This window comes from Ctenocephalides felis, unplaced genomic scaffold, assembly GCF_003426905.1.
Source record: "Ctenocephalides felis isolate EL2017-DRISC unplaced genomic scaffold, ASM342690v1 CF-g0.4_SCAFFOLD_03428, whole genome shotgun sequence".
In the NCBI taxonomy this organism is placed as follows: Eukaryota; Metazoa; Arthropoda; class Insecta; order Siphonaptera; family Pulicidae; genus Ctenocephalides; species Ctenocephalides felis.
The window spans coordinates 67,860-86,439 of record NW_020539582.1 but is presented as its reverse complement, the minus strand read 5'-3'; the positions used below and the strand labels follow the sequence as shown (position 1 = coordinate 86,439).

The 18,580-nt window shown below is 39.2% G+C and overlaps 1 protein-coding gene and 11 non-coding genes across 12 annotated transcripts; 4 read left to right on the top strand and 8 right to left on the bottom strand.

Moving 5' to 3' along the window:
- Positions 1-235: 235 nt before the first annotated feature.
- Positions 236-307, bottom strand: Trnap-agg. Its single transcript has one exon. It is a non-coding gene; the product is annotated as a tRNA-Pro (tRNA).
- A 4,481-nt stretch (positions 308-4,788) lies between these two features.
- On the bottom strand, positions 4,789-4,860 carry Trnap-ugg. Its single transcript has one exon. It is a non-coding gene; the product is annotated as a tRNA-Pro (tRNA).
- A 406-nt stretch (positions 4,861-5,266) lies between these two features.
- Positions 5,267-5,337, bottom strand: Trnap-ugg. The gene has a single exon. It is a non-coding gene; the product is annotated as a tRNA-Pro (tRNA).
- A 339-nt stretch (positions 5,338-5,676) lies between these two features.
- On the bottom strand, positions 5,677-5,750 carry Trnal-aag. The gene has a single exon. It is a non-coding gene; the product is annotated as a tRNA-Leu (tRNA).
- Positions 5,751-6,454: 704 nt separating this feature from the next.
- Positions 6,455-6,526, bottom strand: Trnap-agg. Its single transcript has one exon. It is a non-coding gene; the product is annotated as a tRNA-Pro (tRNA).
- Positions 6,527-7,467: 941 nt separating this feature from the next.
- Positions 7,468-7,539, bottom strand: Trnap-agg. The gene has a single exon. It is a non-coding gene; the product is annotated as a tRNA-Pro (tRNA).
- A 2,137-nt stretch (positions 7,540-9,676) lies between these two features.
- On the bottom strand, positions 9,677-9,748 carry Trnap-agg. The gene has a single exon. It is a non-coding gene; the product is annotated as a tRNA-Pro (tRNA).
- A 1,415-nt stretch (positions 9,749-11,163) lies between these two features.
- On the bottom strand, positions 11,164-11,237 carry Trnan-guu. Its single transcript has one exon. It is a non-coding gene; the product is annotated as a tRNA-Asn (tRNA).
- A 566-nt stretch (positions 11,238-11,803) lies between these two features.
- On the top strand, positions 11,804-12,634 carry LOC113382358. The gene has a single exon (XM_026620783.1). The coding sequence runs from the start codon at positions 11,804-11,806 to the stop codon at positions 12,632-12,634; it is 831 nt and encodes a 276-aa protein (XP_026476568.1).
- Positions 12,635-17,114: 4,480 nt separating this feature from the next.
- Trnap-ugg lies at positions 17,115-17,186 on the top strand. The gene has a single exon. It is a non-coding gene; the product is annotated as a tRNA-Pro (tRNA).
- An 884-nt stretch (positions 17,187-18,070) lies between these two features.
- Positions 18,071-18,144, top strand: Trnan-guu. Its single transcript has one exon. It is a non-coding gene; the product is annotated as a tRNA-Asn (tRNA).
- A 256-nt stretch (positions 18,145-18,400) lies between these two features.
- On the top strand, positions 18,401-18,472 carry Trnap-ugg. Its single transcript has one exon. It is a non-coding gene; the product is annotated as a tRNA-Pro (tRNA).
- Positions 18,473-18,580: the final 108 nt, after the last annotated feature.

Sequence of the window (18,580 nt, the reverse complement as noted above, 5' to 3'; positions counted from 1 at the left end):
ACTTTTGGTTTGAGGGACAGCTTCTGAAACGCTGTACCCCCATGTAATAAATAATATGCGCTCGAATTAAAAGAAATGCCCGCTCTCGTCCAGAATTTGAACCCGGGACCTCCCCCACCCAAAGCGGTAATCATACCCCTATACCAACTTACCACTTGTCCTTCAATGCGTGTTTGTGTTGTATCCAATGTACAACATTGTAGTGAACAATAGGCACTCGAATTTAAAAATGTCCGGGCTCGTCCGGGATTTGAACCCGGGACCTCCCGCACCCTAAGCGGTAATCATACCCCTAGACCAACGATCCACGGGTTGTACCCACTGCGTATTTGTGTTGCATCCAATGTTGTACTAATATGTTTTCGATCCAATATACAATACTGTAGTAAATAATATGTGCTCAAATTTAAAGATATGTCCGGGGCTCGTCCGGTATTTTTCCCGATACATCCAGCACCCAAAGTGGGAATCATACCCCTAGACTGCCCACTGCGTGTTTGTGTTGGAACCAAGTACAACAATGTTGTAAATAATATGTTCTCGATTCAATATACAATACTGTAGTAAATAATATGTGCTCGAATTTAAAGATATGTCTGGGCTCGTGTAAACTACATATATGATAAATAATATAATCATCAAAACTATTTGGTACATAAACAATATGCATTGAATATTTCAGAGTATAAATATAACTACTTTACGCCCCCGGTTGGCTCAAACCACCAACCTTTCGGTTAACAGCCGAACGCACAAGCCAATTGCGCCACGGAGGCTCTTATCGCTTCTTGATAATTAAATTATATATAGCCATAAACAATAATTATACTTATTGAACAATAATGGGTATAAACAACGATTATTCTATACCCAATAAACTACACTAATCTGTAACCCACGGCGCAACCAGTGCCCAATACCTGTCCATACATCGGGCCCGATTCACTTTACACACAATAGTTAATATTTACTTCACTCAATAAACTATGCAAACTATACTAATCTACTTTCGGTTTTGAGGACAGCTTCTGAAACGCTGTACCCCCATGTAATAAATAATATGCGCTCAAATTAAAAGAAATGCCCCGCCGTCCAGGATTTGAACCCGGGACCTCTTCACCCATAGCGGAATCATACCCCTAGACCAACTAACCACATGTTCTACCCAGTGCGTGTTTGTGTTGCATCCAATGTACAACATTGTAGTAATTAATATGTGCTCGAATTTATAGAAAAGTCCGGGCTCGTCCGGGATTGAACCCGGGACCTCCCGCACCCTAAGCGAATCATACCCCTAACCAACGAGCCACGGGTTGTACCCACTACGTATTTGTGTTGCATCCAATGTACAACATGCCACGGTTCTACTCAATAAACACATTTTACACATGATTTGCCACTTACGTTTAATATCTAAGCCGAAATCATAACCCTAAACAACAAGCCACGAGTTTTATTCAGTGCGTCTTTTGTTGGAACCAATACAACATTGTTTGTAAATAATATGTTTTCGATTCAATATACAATACTGTAATAAATAATATGTGCTCGAATTTAAAGATATGTCCGAGGCTCGTCCGGTATTTATACCGATACCTCCCGCACCCAAAGTGGGAATCATCCCCTAAGACTGCCCACTGCGTGTTTGTGTTGGATTTCAATGTACAACATTGTAGTGAACAATAGGCACTCGATTTAAAGAAATGTCCGGGCTCGTCCGGGATTTGAACCCGGACCTCCCGCACCCAAACGGGAATCATACCCCTAGACCAACGAGCCCACGGGTTGTACCGACTGCGTATTTGTGTGCATCCTGTACAACATGCCATGGATTCTACTCAATAAACACATTGTTACACATGATTTGCCGCTTACGTTTAATATCTAAGCCGAAATCATAACCCTAGACCACAAGCCACAGTTTTATTCAGTGCGTGTTTGTGTTGGAACTAATGTACACATTATTGTGAATAATATTTTCGATCCAATATACATACTGGTAGTAATAATATGTGCTCGAATTTAAAGATATGTCCGGGGCTCGTCCGGTATTTATACCAATACCTCCCGCACCCAAAGTGGGAATCATACCCCTAAGACTGCCCACTGCGTGTTTGTGTTGGATTCAATGTACAATTGTAGTGAATAATAGGCACTCGAATTTAAGAAATATCCGGGCTCGTCCGGGATTTGAACCCGGACCTCCGCACCCACGGGGGAATCATACCCCTAGACCACAAGCCACGGGTTGTACCCACTGCTATTGTGTTTCATCCATGTACAACATGCCATGGATTCTACTCAATAAACACATTTTACCATTATTGCCGCTTACGTTGAATATCTAAGCCGAAATCATAACCCTAGACCAACAAGCCACGAGTTTATTCAGTGCGTGTTTGTGTTGGAACTAATGTACAACATTGTCATAAATATATGTTTTCGATCCAATATACAATACTGTAGTAAATAAATGTACTCGAATTTAAAGAAATGAATAATATAATCATCAAATACTATTGAGTATATACAATATGCATTGAATATTCCAGAGTATAAACAATAACTGCTTTACGCCCCCGGTGAGGTCGAACCACGACCCTTTCTGTTCTTAGCCGAACGCGCTAGCCAATTGCGCCACGGAGGCTCTTATCGCGCTGTTGATAATAGTAGGAGTAAATTATATATAGCATAAACAATAATTATAATTATTGAACAATAATGGGTATGAATAACAATTATTGTACGCCCCCGGTGGGTTCAATCCACCACCTTTCTGTTAAAGCCTAACAAGTACTATACATATGATGAACAATAATATCATGAAATACTATTTCGTTAGCAGCCGAACGCGCTAGCCAGTTGCGCCACGGAGGCTCTTGTTGTGCTGTTGATAATAATATTAGTAAATTATATATAACACAAAATAATTACAATAGGCCCGTTGTCATAATGCTGATGAAACTAGGGATAAACTATATATATCATAAACAATAAAATCATGAAATACTATTAGATATAAACAATTTTTATTGAATATTCACTTTTTACACAAATAGTTAACATTTACTTCACTCCTATAAAGTATACAAACTATACAAAGTCTACTTTTGGTTTGAGGGACAGCTTCTGAAACGCTGTACCCCCATGTAATAAATAATATGCGCTCGAATTAAAAGAAATGCCCGCGCTCGTCCAGGATTTGAACCCGGGACCTCCCCCACCCAAAGCGGTAATCATACCCCTAGACCAACTTACCACATGTTTTACCCAGTGCGTGTTTGTGTTGCATCCAATGTACAACTTTGTAATAAATAATATGTGCTCGAATTTAAAGAAAAGTCTGGGCTCGTCCGGGATTTGAACACGGGACCTCCCGCACCTAAGCGGAAATCATACCCTAGACCAACGAGCCACGGTTGTACCCACTGCGTATTTGTGTTGCATCCAATGTTGTAAATAATATGTTTTCGATCCAATATACAATACTGTAGTAAAATATGTGCTCGAATTTAAAGATATGTCCGGGGCTCGTCCGGTATTTTTCCCTATACCTCCCGCACCCAAGTGGGAATCATACCCCTAGATGCCTACTGCGTGTTTGTGTTGGAACCAATGTACAACAATGTTGTAAATAATATGTTCTCGATCCAATATACAATACTGTAGTAAATAATATGTGCTCGAATTTAAAGATATGTCTGGGCTCGTGTAAACTACATATATGATAAATAATATAATCACCAAAACTATTGTATATAAACAATATGCATTGAATATTTCAGAGTATAAATAATAACTACTTTACGCCCCCGGGTTGGCTCGAACCACCAACCTTTCGGTTAACAGCCGAACGCACAAGCCAATTGCGCCACGGAGGCTCTTATCGCTTCTTGATAATTAAATTATATAGCATAAACAATAATTATACTTATTGAACAATAATGGGTATAAACAACGATTATACTTATACCCAATAAGCTACACTAATCTGTAACCCACGGCGCAACCAGTGCCCAATACCTGTCCATACATCGGGCCCCGATTCACTTTACACACAAATAGTTAACATTTACTTCACTCCTATAAACTATGCAAACTATACAAAGTCTACTTTCGGTTTGAGGGACAGCTTCTGAAACGCTGTACCCCCATGTAATAAATAATATGCGCTCGAATTAAAAGAAATGACCGCGCTCGTCCAGGATTTGAACCCGGGACCTCCCCCACCCAAAGCGGGAATCATACCCCTAGACCAACTAACCACATGTTCCACCCAGTGCGTGTTTGTGTTGCATCCAATGTACAACATTGTAGTAATTAATATGTGCTCGAATTTATAGAAAAGTCCGGGCTCGTCCGTACCCCTAGACCAACGAGCCACGGGTTGTACCCACTGCGTATTTGTGTTGCATCCAATGTACAACATGCCACGGGTTCTACTCAATAAACACATTTTACACATGATTTGCCACTTACGTTTAATATCTAAGCCGAAATCATAACCCTAAACCAACAAGCCACGAGTTTTATTCAGTGCGTGTTTGTGTTGGAACCAATGTACAACATTGTTGTAAATAATATGTTTTCGATTCAATACACAATACTGTAGTAAATAATATGTGCTCGAATTTAAAGATATGTCCGGGGCTCGTCCGGTATTTATACCGATACCTCCCGCACCCAAAGTGGGAATCATACCCCTAAGACTGCCCACTGCGTGTTTGTGTTGGATTCAATGTACAACATTGTAGTGAACAATAGGCACTCGAATTTAAAGAAATGTCCGGGCTCGTCCGGGATTTGAACCCGGGACCTCCCGCACCCAAAGCGGGAATCATACCCCTAGACCAACGAGCCACGGGTTGTACCGACTGCGTATTTGTGTTGCATCCAATGTACAACATGCCATGGATTCTACTCAATAAACACATTTTACACATGATTTGCCGCTTACGTTTAATATCTAAGCCGAAATCATAACCCTAGACCAACAAGCCACGAGTTTTATTCAGTGCGTGTTTGTGTTGGAACTAATGTACAACATTATTGTAAATAATATGTTTTCGATCCAATATACAATACTGTAGTAAATAATATGTGCTCGAATTTAAAGATATGTCCGGGGCTCGTCCGGTATTTATACCAATACCTCCCGCACCCAAAGTGGGAATCATACCCCTAAGACTGCCCACTGCGTGTTTGTGTTGGATTCAATGTACAACATTGTAGTGAATAATAGGCACACGAATTTAAAGAAATATCCGGGCTCGTCCGGGATTTGAACCCGGGACCTCCGCACCCACAGCGGGAATCATACCCCTAGACCAACGAGCCACGGGTTGTACCCACTGCGTATTTGTGTTCCATCCAATGTACAACATGCCATGGATTCTACTCAATAAACACATTTTACACATTATTTTCCGCTTACGTTGAATATCTAAGCCGAAATCATAACCCTAGACCAACAAGCCACGAGTTTTATTCAGTGCGTGTTTGTGTTGGAACTAATGTACAACATTGTCATAAATAATATGTTTTCGATCCAATATACAATACTGTAGTAAATAATATGTACTCGAATTTAAAGAAATGAATAATATAATCATCAAATACTATTGAGTATATACAATATGCATTGAATATTCCAGAGTATAAACAATAACTGCTTTACGCCCCCGGGTGAGGTCGAACCACGAACCTTTCGGTTCTTAGCCGAACGCGCTAGCCAATTGCGCCACGGAGGCTCTTATCGCGCTGTTGATAATAGTAGGAGTAAATTATATATAGCATAAACAATAATTATAATTATTGAACAATAATGGGTATGAATAACAATTATTGTACGCCCCCGGGTGGGTTCAATCCACCAACCTTTCTGTTAAAGCCTAACAAGTAAACTATACATATGATGAACAATAAAATCATGAAATACTATTTCGGTTAGCAGCCGAACGCGCTAGCCAGTTGCGCCACGGAGGCTCTTGTTGTGCTGTTGATAATAATATGAGTAAATTATATATAACACAAACAATAATTACAATAGGCCCTTGTCATAATGCTGATGAAACTAGGGATAAACTATATATATGATAAACAATAAAATCATGAAATACTATTAGATATAAACAATTTTTATTGAATATTCACTTTTTACACAAATAGTTAACATTTACTTCACTCCTATAAACTATACAAACTATACAAAGTCTACTTTCGGTTTGAGGGACAGCTTCTAAAACGCTGTACCCCCATGTAATAAATAATATGCGCTCGAATTAAAAGAAATGCCCGCGCTCGTCCAGGATTTGAAGCCGGGACCTCCCCCACCGAAAGCGGGAATCATACCCCTAGACCAACTAACCACATGTTCTACCCAGTGCGTGTTTGTGTTGGATTCAATGTACAAAATTGTAATAAATAATATGTGCTCGAATTTAAAGAAAAGTCCGGGCTCGTCCGGGATTTGAACCCGGGACCTCCCGCACCCTAAGCGGAAATCATACCCCTAGACCAACGAGCTACGGGTTGTACCCACTGCGTATTTGTGTTGCATCCAATGTTGTAAATAATATGTTTTCGATCCAATATACAATACTGTAGTAAATAATATGTGCTCGAATTTAAAGATATGTCCGGGGCTCGTCCGGTATTTTTCCCGATACCTCCCGCACCCAAAGTGGGAATCATACCCCTAGACTGCCCACTGCGTGTTTGTGTTGGAACCAATGTACAACAATGTTGTAAATAATGTTCTCGATCCAATATACAATACTGTAGTAAATAATATGTGCTCGAATTTAAAGATATGTCTGGGCTCGTGTAAACTACATATATGATAAATAATATAATCATCAAATACTATTTGGTATAAACAATATGCATTGAATATTTCAGAGTATAAATAATAACTACTTTACGCCCCCGGGTTGGCTCGAACCACCAACCTTTCGGTTAACAGCCGAACGCACAAGCCAATTGCGCCACGGAGGCTCTTATCGGTTCTTGATAATTAAATTATATATAGCATAAACAATAATTATACTTATTGAACAATAATGGGTATAAACAACGATTATACTTATACCCAATAAACTACACTAATCTGTAACCCACGGCGCAACCAGTGCCCAATACCTGTCCATACATCGGGCCCGATTCACTTTACACACAAATAGTTAACATTTACTTCACTCCTATAAAGTATACAAACTATACAAAGTCTACTTTTGGTTTGAGGGACAGCTTCTGAAACGCTGTACCCCCATGTAATAAATAATATGCGCTCGAATTAAAAGAAATGCCCGCGCTCGTCCAGGATTTGAACCCGGGACCTCCCCCACCCAAAGCGGTAATCATACCCCTAGACCAACTTACCACATGTTCTACCCAGTGCGTGTTTGTGTTGCATCCAATGTACAACTTTGTAATAAATAATATGTGCTCGAATTTAAAGAAAAGTCTGGGCTCGTCCGGGATTTGAACACGGGACCTCCCGCACCCTAAGCGGAAATCATACCCCTAGACCAACGAGCCACGGGTTGTACCCACTGCGTATTTGTGTTGCATCCAATGTTGTAAATAATATGTTTTCGATCCAATATACAATACTGTAGTAAATAATATGTGCTCGAATTTAAAGATATGTCCGGGGCTCGTCCGGTATTTTTCCCTATACCTCCCGCACCCAAAGTGGGAATCATACCCCTAGACTGCCTACTGCGTGTTTGTGTTGGAACCAATGTACAACAATGTTGTAAATAATATGTTCTCGATCCAATATACAATACTGTAGTAAATAATATGTGCTCGAATTTAAAGATATGTCTGGGCTCGTGTAAACTACATATATGATAAATAATATAATCACCAAATACTATTTGGTATAAACAATATGCATTGAATATTTCAGAGTATAAATAATAACTTCTTTACGCCTCCGGGTTGGCTCGAACCACCAACCTTTCGGTTAACAGCCGAACGCACAAGCCAATTGCGCCACGGAGGCTCTTATCGCTTCTTGATAATTAAATTATATATAGCATAAACAATAATTATACTTATTGAACAATAATGGGTATAAACAACGATTATACTTATACCCAATAAGCTACACTAATCTGTAACCCACGGCGCAAGCAGTGCCCAATACCTGTCCATACATCGGGCCCCGATTCACTTTACACACAAATAGTTAACATTTACTTCACTCCTATAAACTATGCAAACTATACAAAGTCTACTTTCGGTTTGAGGGACAGCTTCTGAAACGCTGTACCCCCATGTAATAAATAATATGCGCTCGAATTAAAAGAAATGACCGCGCTCGTCCAGGATTTGAACCCGGGACCTCCCCCACCCAAAGCGGGAATCATACCCCTAGACCAACTAACCACATGTTCCACCCAGTGCGTGTTTGTGTTGCATCCAATGTACAACATTGTAGTAAATAATATGCGCTCGAATTTAAAGAAATGAATAATATAATTATCAAATACTATTGAGTATATACAATATGCATTGAATATTCCAGAGTATAAGCAATAACTGCTTTACGCCCCCGGGTGGGGTCGAACCACCAACCTTTGGGTTATTAGCTGAACGCGCTAGCCAATTGCGCCACGGAGGCTCTTATCGCGCTGTTGATAATAGTAGGAGTAAATTATATATAGCATAAACAATAATTATAATTATTGAACAATAATGGGTATGAATAACAATTATTCTACGCCCCCGGGTGGGTTCAATCCACCAACCTTTCGGTTAAAGCCCAACAGGTAAACTATACATATGATAAACAATAAAATCATGAAATACTATTTCGGTTAGCAGCCGAACGCGCTAGCCAATTGCGCCACGGAGGCTCTTGTTATGCTGTTGATAATAATATGAGTAAATTATATATAACACAAACAATAATTACAATAGGCCCTTGTCATAATGCTGATAATACTAGGGATAAACTATATATATGATAAACAATAAAATCATGAAATACTATTAGATATAAACAATTTTTATTGAATATTCTAAGGTATAAATATTAAACATTTTCCCTCGTAGACCCTTGTCGTAATGCTGACAATAGTAGGGTTGAATTATATATATTGTCATGGACCCCTTTTTATTTGTCATGAATATCCTTTTATTTTTTTACTATACTCCTTTAGTCATGCTCTAATATATTATTATTGTTTGAACATTCGCGGTCTTTCTACAAGCTAACCGTGACGTCGCGATCCTGTAAGAGACTAGTTCCTTTAAATATTACTAATGAGAAGGCGTTTGTTTGTTACTTAATTAACTAACCTATATTTACATTTAAAAATCACTTATCCTAAAACATTGCTTATTCTAACATGGAACTTATATCTACACTAATCTGTAACCCATGTTGCGTCCAATGTACAACGTTGTAGTAAATAATATGTGCTCGAATTTAAAGAAATACAAAAGGATACAATGTACAACATTGTAGTAAATAATATATTTTCGATCCAATATACAATATTGTAGTAAATAATATGTACTCGAGTTTAAAGAAATGTCCGGGCTCGTCCGGGATTTGAACCCGGGACATCCCGCACCTTAAGCAGAAATCATACCCCTAGAGCAATGATCCAATTTAAAGCATTGTAGTAAATAATAGATACTTGAATTTGAAGAAACGTCCGGGCTCGTCCGGGACTTGAACCCGGGACCTCCCGCACCCTAAGCGGAAATCATACCCCTAGACCAACGACCCAATATAAAACATTGTAGTAAATAATAGGTACCCGAATTTAAAGAAATGCCCGCACCCAAAGCGGAAGTCATACCCCTAGACCAACGAGCGACATATTCTACCCAGTGTGTGTTTGTGTTGCATTCCCTAACCCAACTTTTGGATTTGCACTTACGTTTAATATCTAAGCCGAAATCATAACCCTAGGCCAACAAGCCACGTGTTTTATCCAGTGCATGTTTGTGTTGGAACCAATGTACAACGTTGTTGTAAATAATATGTTCTCGATCCAATATACAATACTGTAGTAAATAATATGTGCTCGAATTTAAAGAAATGTCCGGGCTCGTGCAAATTATATATATATATATATATATATATATATATATATATATTAATTGTTTAATATGAACAAAACAGCACTCAGATTTGTTTAACACAACTTTATTTTATGATTACAGACGTTTCGAGACCATGGTGTGTCTCATCTTCAGTGTAATTTCAAAAACAGTTACTTATATACTACACATTCTTTAATAATTTATTTAAATTTCATTTAATTTTTGATATACTAAAAACACCAACTATTCCTTGCAATGCTTGACACAGTACTAAAGAAACATATAACACTTACAGAAATATTCTAAACAAATTTTAAGTACTTATCTAGATGGAGACAGAATGGGTATCATTATAATGTAAACAAAAGGAGTGCTATCGCATATAAAAATCGATAAAAATGAAAAAACAAATTAATTTATTGAAAAGAAAAAGATAAATGAAAAAATTTATAAATTATTAATGATGTTTATATAAGTGTCATGTAAAATATTTGTGTCGGTTCTTAGATTTATGCTATTGTTAGTCCGAACTATTAACATTGATTCTGCCATGCTCCGTTTAAATAAGTTTTCTCATGGAATAAAATTTGAGGATTGTCAAAATCAAACTTATGGTTGTTGATATTAGCATGATCCACAAGTGTACTTTTAAATTTTTTGTTATCTATTTTTTCAGACTCAGGCAACATGAATTACAATGTGAAAGAATAGATAACAAAAAATTTAAAAGTACACTTGTGCATCATGCTAATATCAACAACCATAAGTTTGATTATGACAATCCCCAAATTTTATTCCATGAGAAAGACTCATTTAAACGGAGCATGGCAGAATCAATGTTAATAGTTCGGACTAACAATAGCATAAATCTAAGAACCGACACAAATATTTTACATGACACTTATATAAACATCATTAATAATTTATAAATTTTTTTATTTATCCTATTCTTTTCAATAAATTAATTTGTTTTTTCATTTTTATCGATTTTTGTATGCGATATTTTATCGATTTTTGTATGTATATATCATCAAATACTATTGGGTATAAACAATGTGCATTGAATACTCCAGAGTATAAACAGTAATTACTTTACGCCCCCGGGTGGGCTCGAACCACCAACCTTTCGGTTAACAGCAGAACGCGCTAGCCAATTGCGCCACGGAGGCTGTTATCGCGCTGTTGATAATAGTAGGAGTAAATTATATGTAGCATAAACAATAATTATAATTATTTAACAATAATGGGTATGTATTGTATTGTAGTAAATAATAGGAACTCGAATTTGAAGAAATGTCCGTGCTCGTCCGGGATTTGAACTTGGGACCACCCGCACCCAAAGCGGAAATCATACCCCTAGACCAACGAGCGACATATTCTACCCAGTGCGTGTTTGTGTTGCATTCAATGTACAACATTGTAGTAAATAATATGTGCTCGAATTTAAAGGAAGGTCCGGGCTTGTGCAAATTATATATATATATATATATATATATATATATATATATATATATATATATATATATATATATATATATATAGGATAAGGTTGCACAGCCCTGGCGCACTACGTCAGGTTGCGCATCCCTGCCATGCACCGTTATCCTCTATGGTATAAAACCACAGCACAGCAATACTCGGCCCTTCACTTGCCTGCCTGAACTCACAGTGGATTCAAGGAGTAGAAGACGCGTACCTGCTACATTGGTGACCCCTGACGTGAGAATAGTCGAGCATGTCAAAACCGGAGAAGCCAGAGCAAATATCTTTCCCGCCACCTCAGGTGGAAAGAGTCGGTGTCAAAGTTCCGCCGTTTTGGCCTGAAAAGGCTCAGCTATGGTTTGCGCAACTTGAGGGACAATTTGCGCTTTCGAATATATCAGCTGACACTACAAAGTTTTACGTAGCAATCGCATACTTAGAGACACAATATGCAGCCGAGGTTGAAGACATTATTTTGAAACCACCAACAGAGAATAAGTATGAAACACTGAAATGTACCCTCATCAAGAGAGTATCGATGTCAGAAGATCGCAAGTTAGAACAGTTACTGGACAGAGAAGAAATCGGCGACAGACGACCATCGCAGTTTTTGCGTCATTTGCGCGCACTAGGCGGGGCAAAAGTCGACGATAGTATTCTCAAGATATTGTGGATCAGGCGGCTTCCAGAAAATATTCAAGCCATCATATCAGCACACGACAATCTCGAATTGGATAAAATAGCAGACATGGCGGATAAAATCGCCGATATATCGCTGCAGCATCAAATCCAAGCAGTTAGTAAACAAGTTCCATCCACGTCTAAAGAAATAAATCATACCATTTCAGAACAAATTTTGGAGCTTCAAAACCAGAACGCTACATTAAATTCGAAGATTGATTTGTTAACTAAGCAAGTTGAAGCCCTCACCCAAGCCAGGTACCGAACCTTACCATCAAGGTCGAAAGTCGTGCCTCCATCTTCACGCGGCTATTGCCAGTACCACTCAAGATTCGGAGCTAAAGCACGGAAGTGTAATAATCCTTGTTCATTTAAATCTTTAAACTTAAACGACAGTCAATGAATGCGGCGCATGACTGTCAATTAATTAGCTCAACAAGCCGCCTATTACTTATTGACAAAGCATCCAAACAAGAATTTTTAGTCGACACGGGCGCGGATCTTTGTGTATACCCTCGCAGAAAACTGAAAGGGCAGCATCCGCGTACCGAATATACGTTATATACGGCAAATGGTGCGAAAATGGCGACTTATGGGACAGCTCGTACTATTCCAGATAGATACCCGGTAAAGCACATTTACGATTTTACGCAGCATCTTCAAGGAATGAAAGTTTTTTCCAAAATCGACTTGGTGAAGGCTTACAACCAAATTCCGGTCAACGAGGAGGATATACCAAAAACAGCAATTACAACTCCTTTCGGACTCTTCGAATTTCCTTATATGACCTTCGGACTTCGTAATGCAGGCCAAACCTTTCAAAGGTTTATCGACGAAGTCACACAAGGTATGGATTTTTGCTATGCTTATATCGACGATTTGCTAATTGCATCAAGAAACCAGGAAAAGCATACAAGACATCTACGAAGCATTTTCGAAAGACTTCAGCAGTATGGTATCATAATCAACTGTGACAAATGCATATTTAGTGTCCCGGAAATTGATTTTTTGGGATACACAGTCTCTAAAGATGGTATACGCCGAATTAAGGAACGAGTGGAAGCTCTTGTAAGAATCAAACCTCCTACTAACATACAAGAATTGCGCAGATTTTTAGGAATGATTAATTATTTTCGCCGATGCATTCCCCGTGCGGCTGAATTGCAAGCTCCATTTCAAAAACTGCTAGAAGGACCAAACGTTAAAAATAACACTATCATAGAATGGAACGAGCAACTACAGCAGGCTTTTATTAATTGCAAAGAAAGCCTATCAAATGCTACTCTTTTACATCACCCAGTGGTCAACGGCAAGTTAGCTTTGTTTACAGACGCTAGTACAATTTCAATAGGAGCATCGCTGCAACAACAAATAGGGAAAACATGGCAACCACTAGCTTTCTTCTCGAAGAAAATTTCTAAACGCCAATGCGAATGGCCAACATACTACCGAGAACTTCTAGCAATCTTTGAAGCTATCCGACATTTTAGGCACTTTCTTGATGGACAACATTTCGTAGTATACACAGACCATAAACCGCTAACATTTGTCTTCCAACAGAAACAGGACAAATTGCCGCCAGTTCAACTGAATCAACTAACTTTTATAGCACAATTTACAACGGAAATAAAGCACATTGAAGGAAAAGAAAACGTCGTAGCTGATGCTTTATCCCGGATCGAAGAATTACATGTATCGTCGAATGCAGATTATAACATAATCGCAAAGGAACAACAAGATGACGCGGAGCTGCAAAGCTGCCTAAAGAACAGTTCTTCATTGATCCTGAAGTCAGTACGTCTTCCGGGTACTACCATTAACGTATATTGCGATGTATCCACTAATATTCCAAGACCTTTCGTTCCGAAGACGTTAAGGAAACAAGTTTTTAACGCACTTCACAACCTAAGCCATCCTGGAAGAAATGCCACAGTGAAAATGGTATCCCAACGATTTGTTTGGCCGTCAGTGAACAAGGACTGTCGAGCCTGGACGAGGGAGTGCATTCCTTGTCAACGCAGCAAAATTCATCGCCACACGCGAGCACCGCTTGGTAAATTTTTGCTTCCTACCCGACGATTTTCTCACATACATTTAGATCTGATCGGACCCTTTCCAAGCGCACGAGGATTCAAGTATTGCTTAACAGTAATATGTAGATTCACAAGGTGGCCAGAAGTCATCCCACTTCGAGATATAACAGCCGAGTCAGTAGCGCAAGCATTTATAGAGGGATGGATATCTCGTTTTGGCTGCCCCACAGAAGTAACGTGCGATCGCGGAGTCCAATTTAAATCCCGCCTATTTGACGCCATTGGTAAATTTACAGGGTCGAAAATAACTTACACCACAGCTTATCACCCCAGTGCAAACGGCATGGTCGAGCGTTTTCACAGATCCTTTAAATCAGCTATTATGTGCCACAACAATAAGAGCTGGCTGGATGCGTTGCCGCTAGTACTACTCGGATTGCGGTCTGTATGGAAGCAAGACTTGCAAGCTTCTCCAGCTGAAATGGTGTATGGCGAACCTCTTCGGCTTCCAGGAGAATTTTTCGAAGACCATCAGAACACACAAGACACACACCAGGTTCTCCAAAAACTTCGACAAACGGTCAAAACGCTTAAGGCAACGCCCGCTTCGAATCACGGAAATAATTACAACTTTGTCCACCCGGATTTATCAACGGCTCGGCAAATTTTTATCCGGGAAGACACCATAAGGACAGGATTACAACCGCCGTACACAGGACCTTACGAAGTAGTAGGCCGTTCGGATAAAACTATGACAGTGATAAGAAACGGCAAGGAAACTAAGATATCGATCGATAGAGCAAAACCAGCCTATATATTCTAGCCAAACACACTCAGCGGGGGGGTGATATAGGATAAGGTTGCACAGCCCTGGCGCACTACGTCAGGTTGCGCATCCCTGCCATGCACCGTTATCCTCTATGGTATAAAACCACAGCGCAGCAATACTCGGCCCTTCACTTGCCTGCCTGAACTCACAGTGGATTCAAGGAGTAGAAGACGCGTACCTGCTACATATATATATATATATATATATATATATATATATATATATATATATATATATATGATGAATAATATAATCATCAAATACTATTGGGTATAAATTCATCAAATACTATTGGGGATTCCCGCTTTGGGTGGGGGAGGTCCCTGGTTCAAATCCTGGACGAGCGCGGGCATTTCTTTTAATTCGAGCGCATATTATTTATTACATGGGGGTACAGCGTTTCAGAAGCTGTCCCTCAAACCGAAAGTAGACTTTGTATAGTTTGTATAGTTTATAGGAGTGAAGTAAATGTTAACTATTTGTGTGTAAAGTGAATCGGGCCCGATGTATGGACAGGTACTGGGCACTGGTTGCGCCGTGGGTTACAGATTAGTGTAGTTTATTGGGTATAAGAATAATCGTTGTTCATACCCATTATTGTTCAGTAAGTATAATTATTGTTTATGCTATATATAATTTAATTATCAAGAAGCAATAAGAGCCTCCGTGGCGCAATTGGCTTGTGCGTTTGGCTGGTAACCTAAAGGTTGGTGGTTCGAGCCAACACGGGGGCTTAAAGTAGTTTTTATTTATACTCTGAAATATTCAATGCATATTGCTTATACCAAATAGTATTTGATGATTATATTATTTATCATATATGTAGTTTACACGAGCCCAGACATATCTTTAAATTCGAGCACATATTATTTACTACAGTATTGTATATTGGATCGAGAACATATTATTTACAACATTGTTGTACATTGGTTCCAACACAAACACGCACTGAATAAAACTCGTGGCTTGTTGGTCTAGGGTTATGATTTCGGCTTAGATATTAAACGTAAGAGGCAAATCATGTGTAAAATGTGTTTATTGGGGTGCGGGCATTTCTTTAAATTCGAGTGCCTATTATTGGTTGGTCTAGGGGTATGATTTCCGCTTAGGGTGCGGGAGGTCCCGGGTTCAAATCCCGGACGAGCCTGGACTTTTCTTTAAATTCGAGCACATATTATTTATTACAAAGTTGTACATTGGATGCAACACAAACACGCACTGGGTAGAACATGTGGTTAGTTGGTCGAGGGGTATGATTACCGCTTTGGGTGGGGGAGGTCGCGGGTTCAAATCCTGGACGAGCGCGGGCATTTCTTTTAATTCGAGCGCATATAATTTATTACATGGGGGTACAGCGTTTCAGAAGCTGTCCCTCAAACCAAAAGTAGACTTTGTATAGTTTGTATACTATATATTTGTATAATTATTGTTTATGCTATATATAATTTAATTATCAAGAAGCGGTTAGAGCCTCCGTGGCACAATTGGCTAGCGCGTTCGGCTGTTAACCGAAAGGTTGGTAGTTGGAGCCCACCCCGGGGCGTAAAGTAGTTATTATTTATATTCTGAACCCGTGGCATGTTGTACATTGGATGCAACACAAATACGGACGAGCCCGGACATTTCTTTAAATTCGAGTGCCTATTGTTCACTACAATGTTGTACATTGGATCCAACACAAACACGCAGTGGGCAGTCTAGGGGTATGATTCCCACTTTGGGTGCGGGAGGTATCGGGATAAATACCGGACGAGCCCCGGACATATCTTTAAATTCGAGCACATATTATTTACTACAGTATTGTATATTGGATCGAAAACATATTATTTACAACAATGTTGTACATTAGTTCCAACACAAACACGCACTGAATAAAACTCGTGGCTTGTTGGTCTAGGGTTATGATTTTGGCTTAGATATTAAACGTAAGCGGCAAATCATGTGTAAAATGTGTTTATTGAGTAGAACCCGTGGCATGTTGTACATTGGATGGAACACAAATACGCAGTGGTACAACCCGTGGCTCGTTGGTCTAGGGGTATGATTTCCGCTTTGGCTGCGGGAGGTCCCGTGTTCAAATCCCGGACGAGCCCGGACCTTTCTTTAAATTCGAGCACATATTATTTACGACATTGTTGTACTTTGGATGCAACACAAACACGCACTGCGTAGAACATGTGGTTCCTTGGTCTAGGGGTATGATTCGCGTTATGGGTGGGGGATGTCCCGGGTTCAAATCCTGGACGAGCGCGGGCATTTCTTTCAATTCGAGCGCTTATTATTTATTACATGGGGGTACAGCGTTTCAGAAGCTGTCCCTCAAACCGAAAGCAGACTTTGTATAGTTTGTATAGTTTATAGGAGTGAAGTAAATGTTAACTATTTGTGTGTGAAGTGAATCGGGCCCGATGTATGAATAGGTATTGGGCATTGGTTGCGCCGTGGGTTACCGATTAGTATAGTTTATTGGGTATTAGAATAATTGTTATTTATACCCATAATTCTTCAATAATTATATATATTGTTTATGCTATATATAATTTACTCCTACTATTATCAAGAAGCGGTAAGAGCCTCCGTGGCGCAATTGGCTAGCGCGTTCGGTTGTTAACCGAAAGTTTCGTGGTTTGAGCCCACCCGGGGGCGTACAGTAGTCATTTTTTATACTCTGGAATATTCAATGCATATTGTTTATACCCAATAGTATTTGATGATTATATTATTCATCATATATGTAGTTTACACGAGCCCGGACATTTCTTTAAATTCGAGCACATATTATTTACTACAGTAATGTATATTGGATCGAGAACATATTATTTACAACATTGTTGTACATTGGTTCCAACACAAACACGCACTGAATAAAACTCGTGGCTTGTTGGTCTACAATACATACCCATTATTGTTCAATAAATATAATTATTGTTTATGCTATATATAATTTACTCCTACTATTATCAACAGCGCGATAAGAGCCTCCGTGGCGCAATTGGCTAGCGCGTTCTGCTGTTGACCGAAAGGTTGGTGGTTCGAGCCCACCCGGGGGCGTAAACTAGTTACTGTTTATACTCTGTAATATTCAATGCACGTTGTTTATACCCAATAGTATTTGATGATTATATTATTTATCATATATTTATATATATATATATATATATATTATATATATATATTATAATATATATATATATATATAAATATATAATTTGCACGAGCCCGGACCTTCCTTTAAATTCGAGCACATATTGTTTACCACAATGTTGTACATTGGATGCAACACAAACACGCACTGGGTAGAACATGTGGTTCTTTGGTCTAGGGGTATGATTCCCGTTTTGGGTGCGGGAGGTCCCGGGTTCAAATCCCGGACGAGCCCGGGCATTTCTTTAAATTCGAATGCCTATTGTTCACTACAATGTTGTACATTGGATCCAACACAAACACGCAGTGGGCAGTCTAGGGGTATGATTCCCACTTTGGGTGC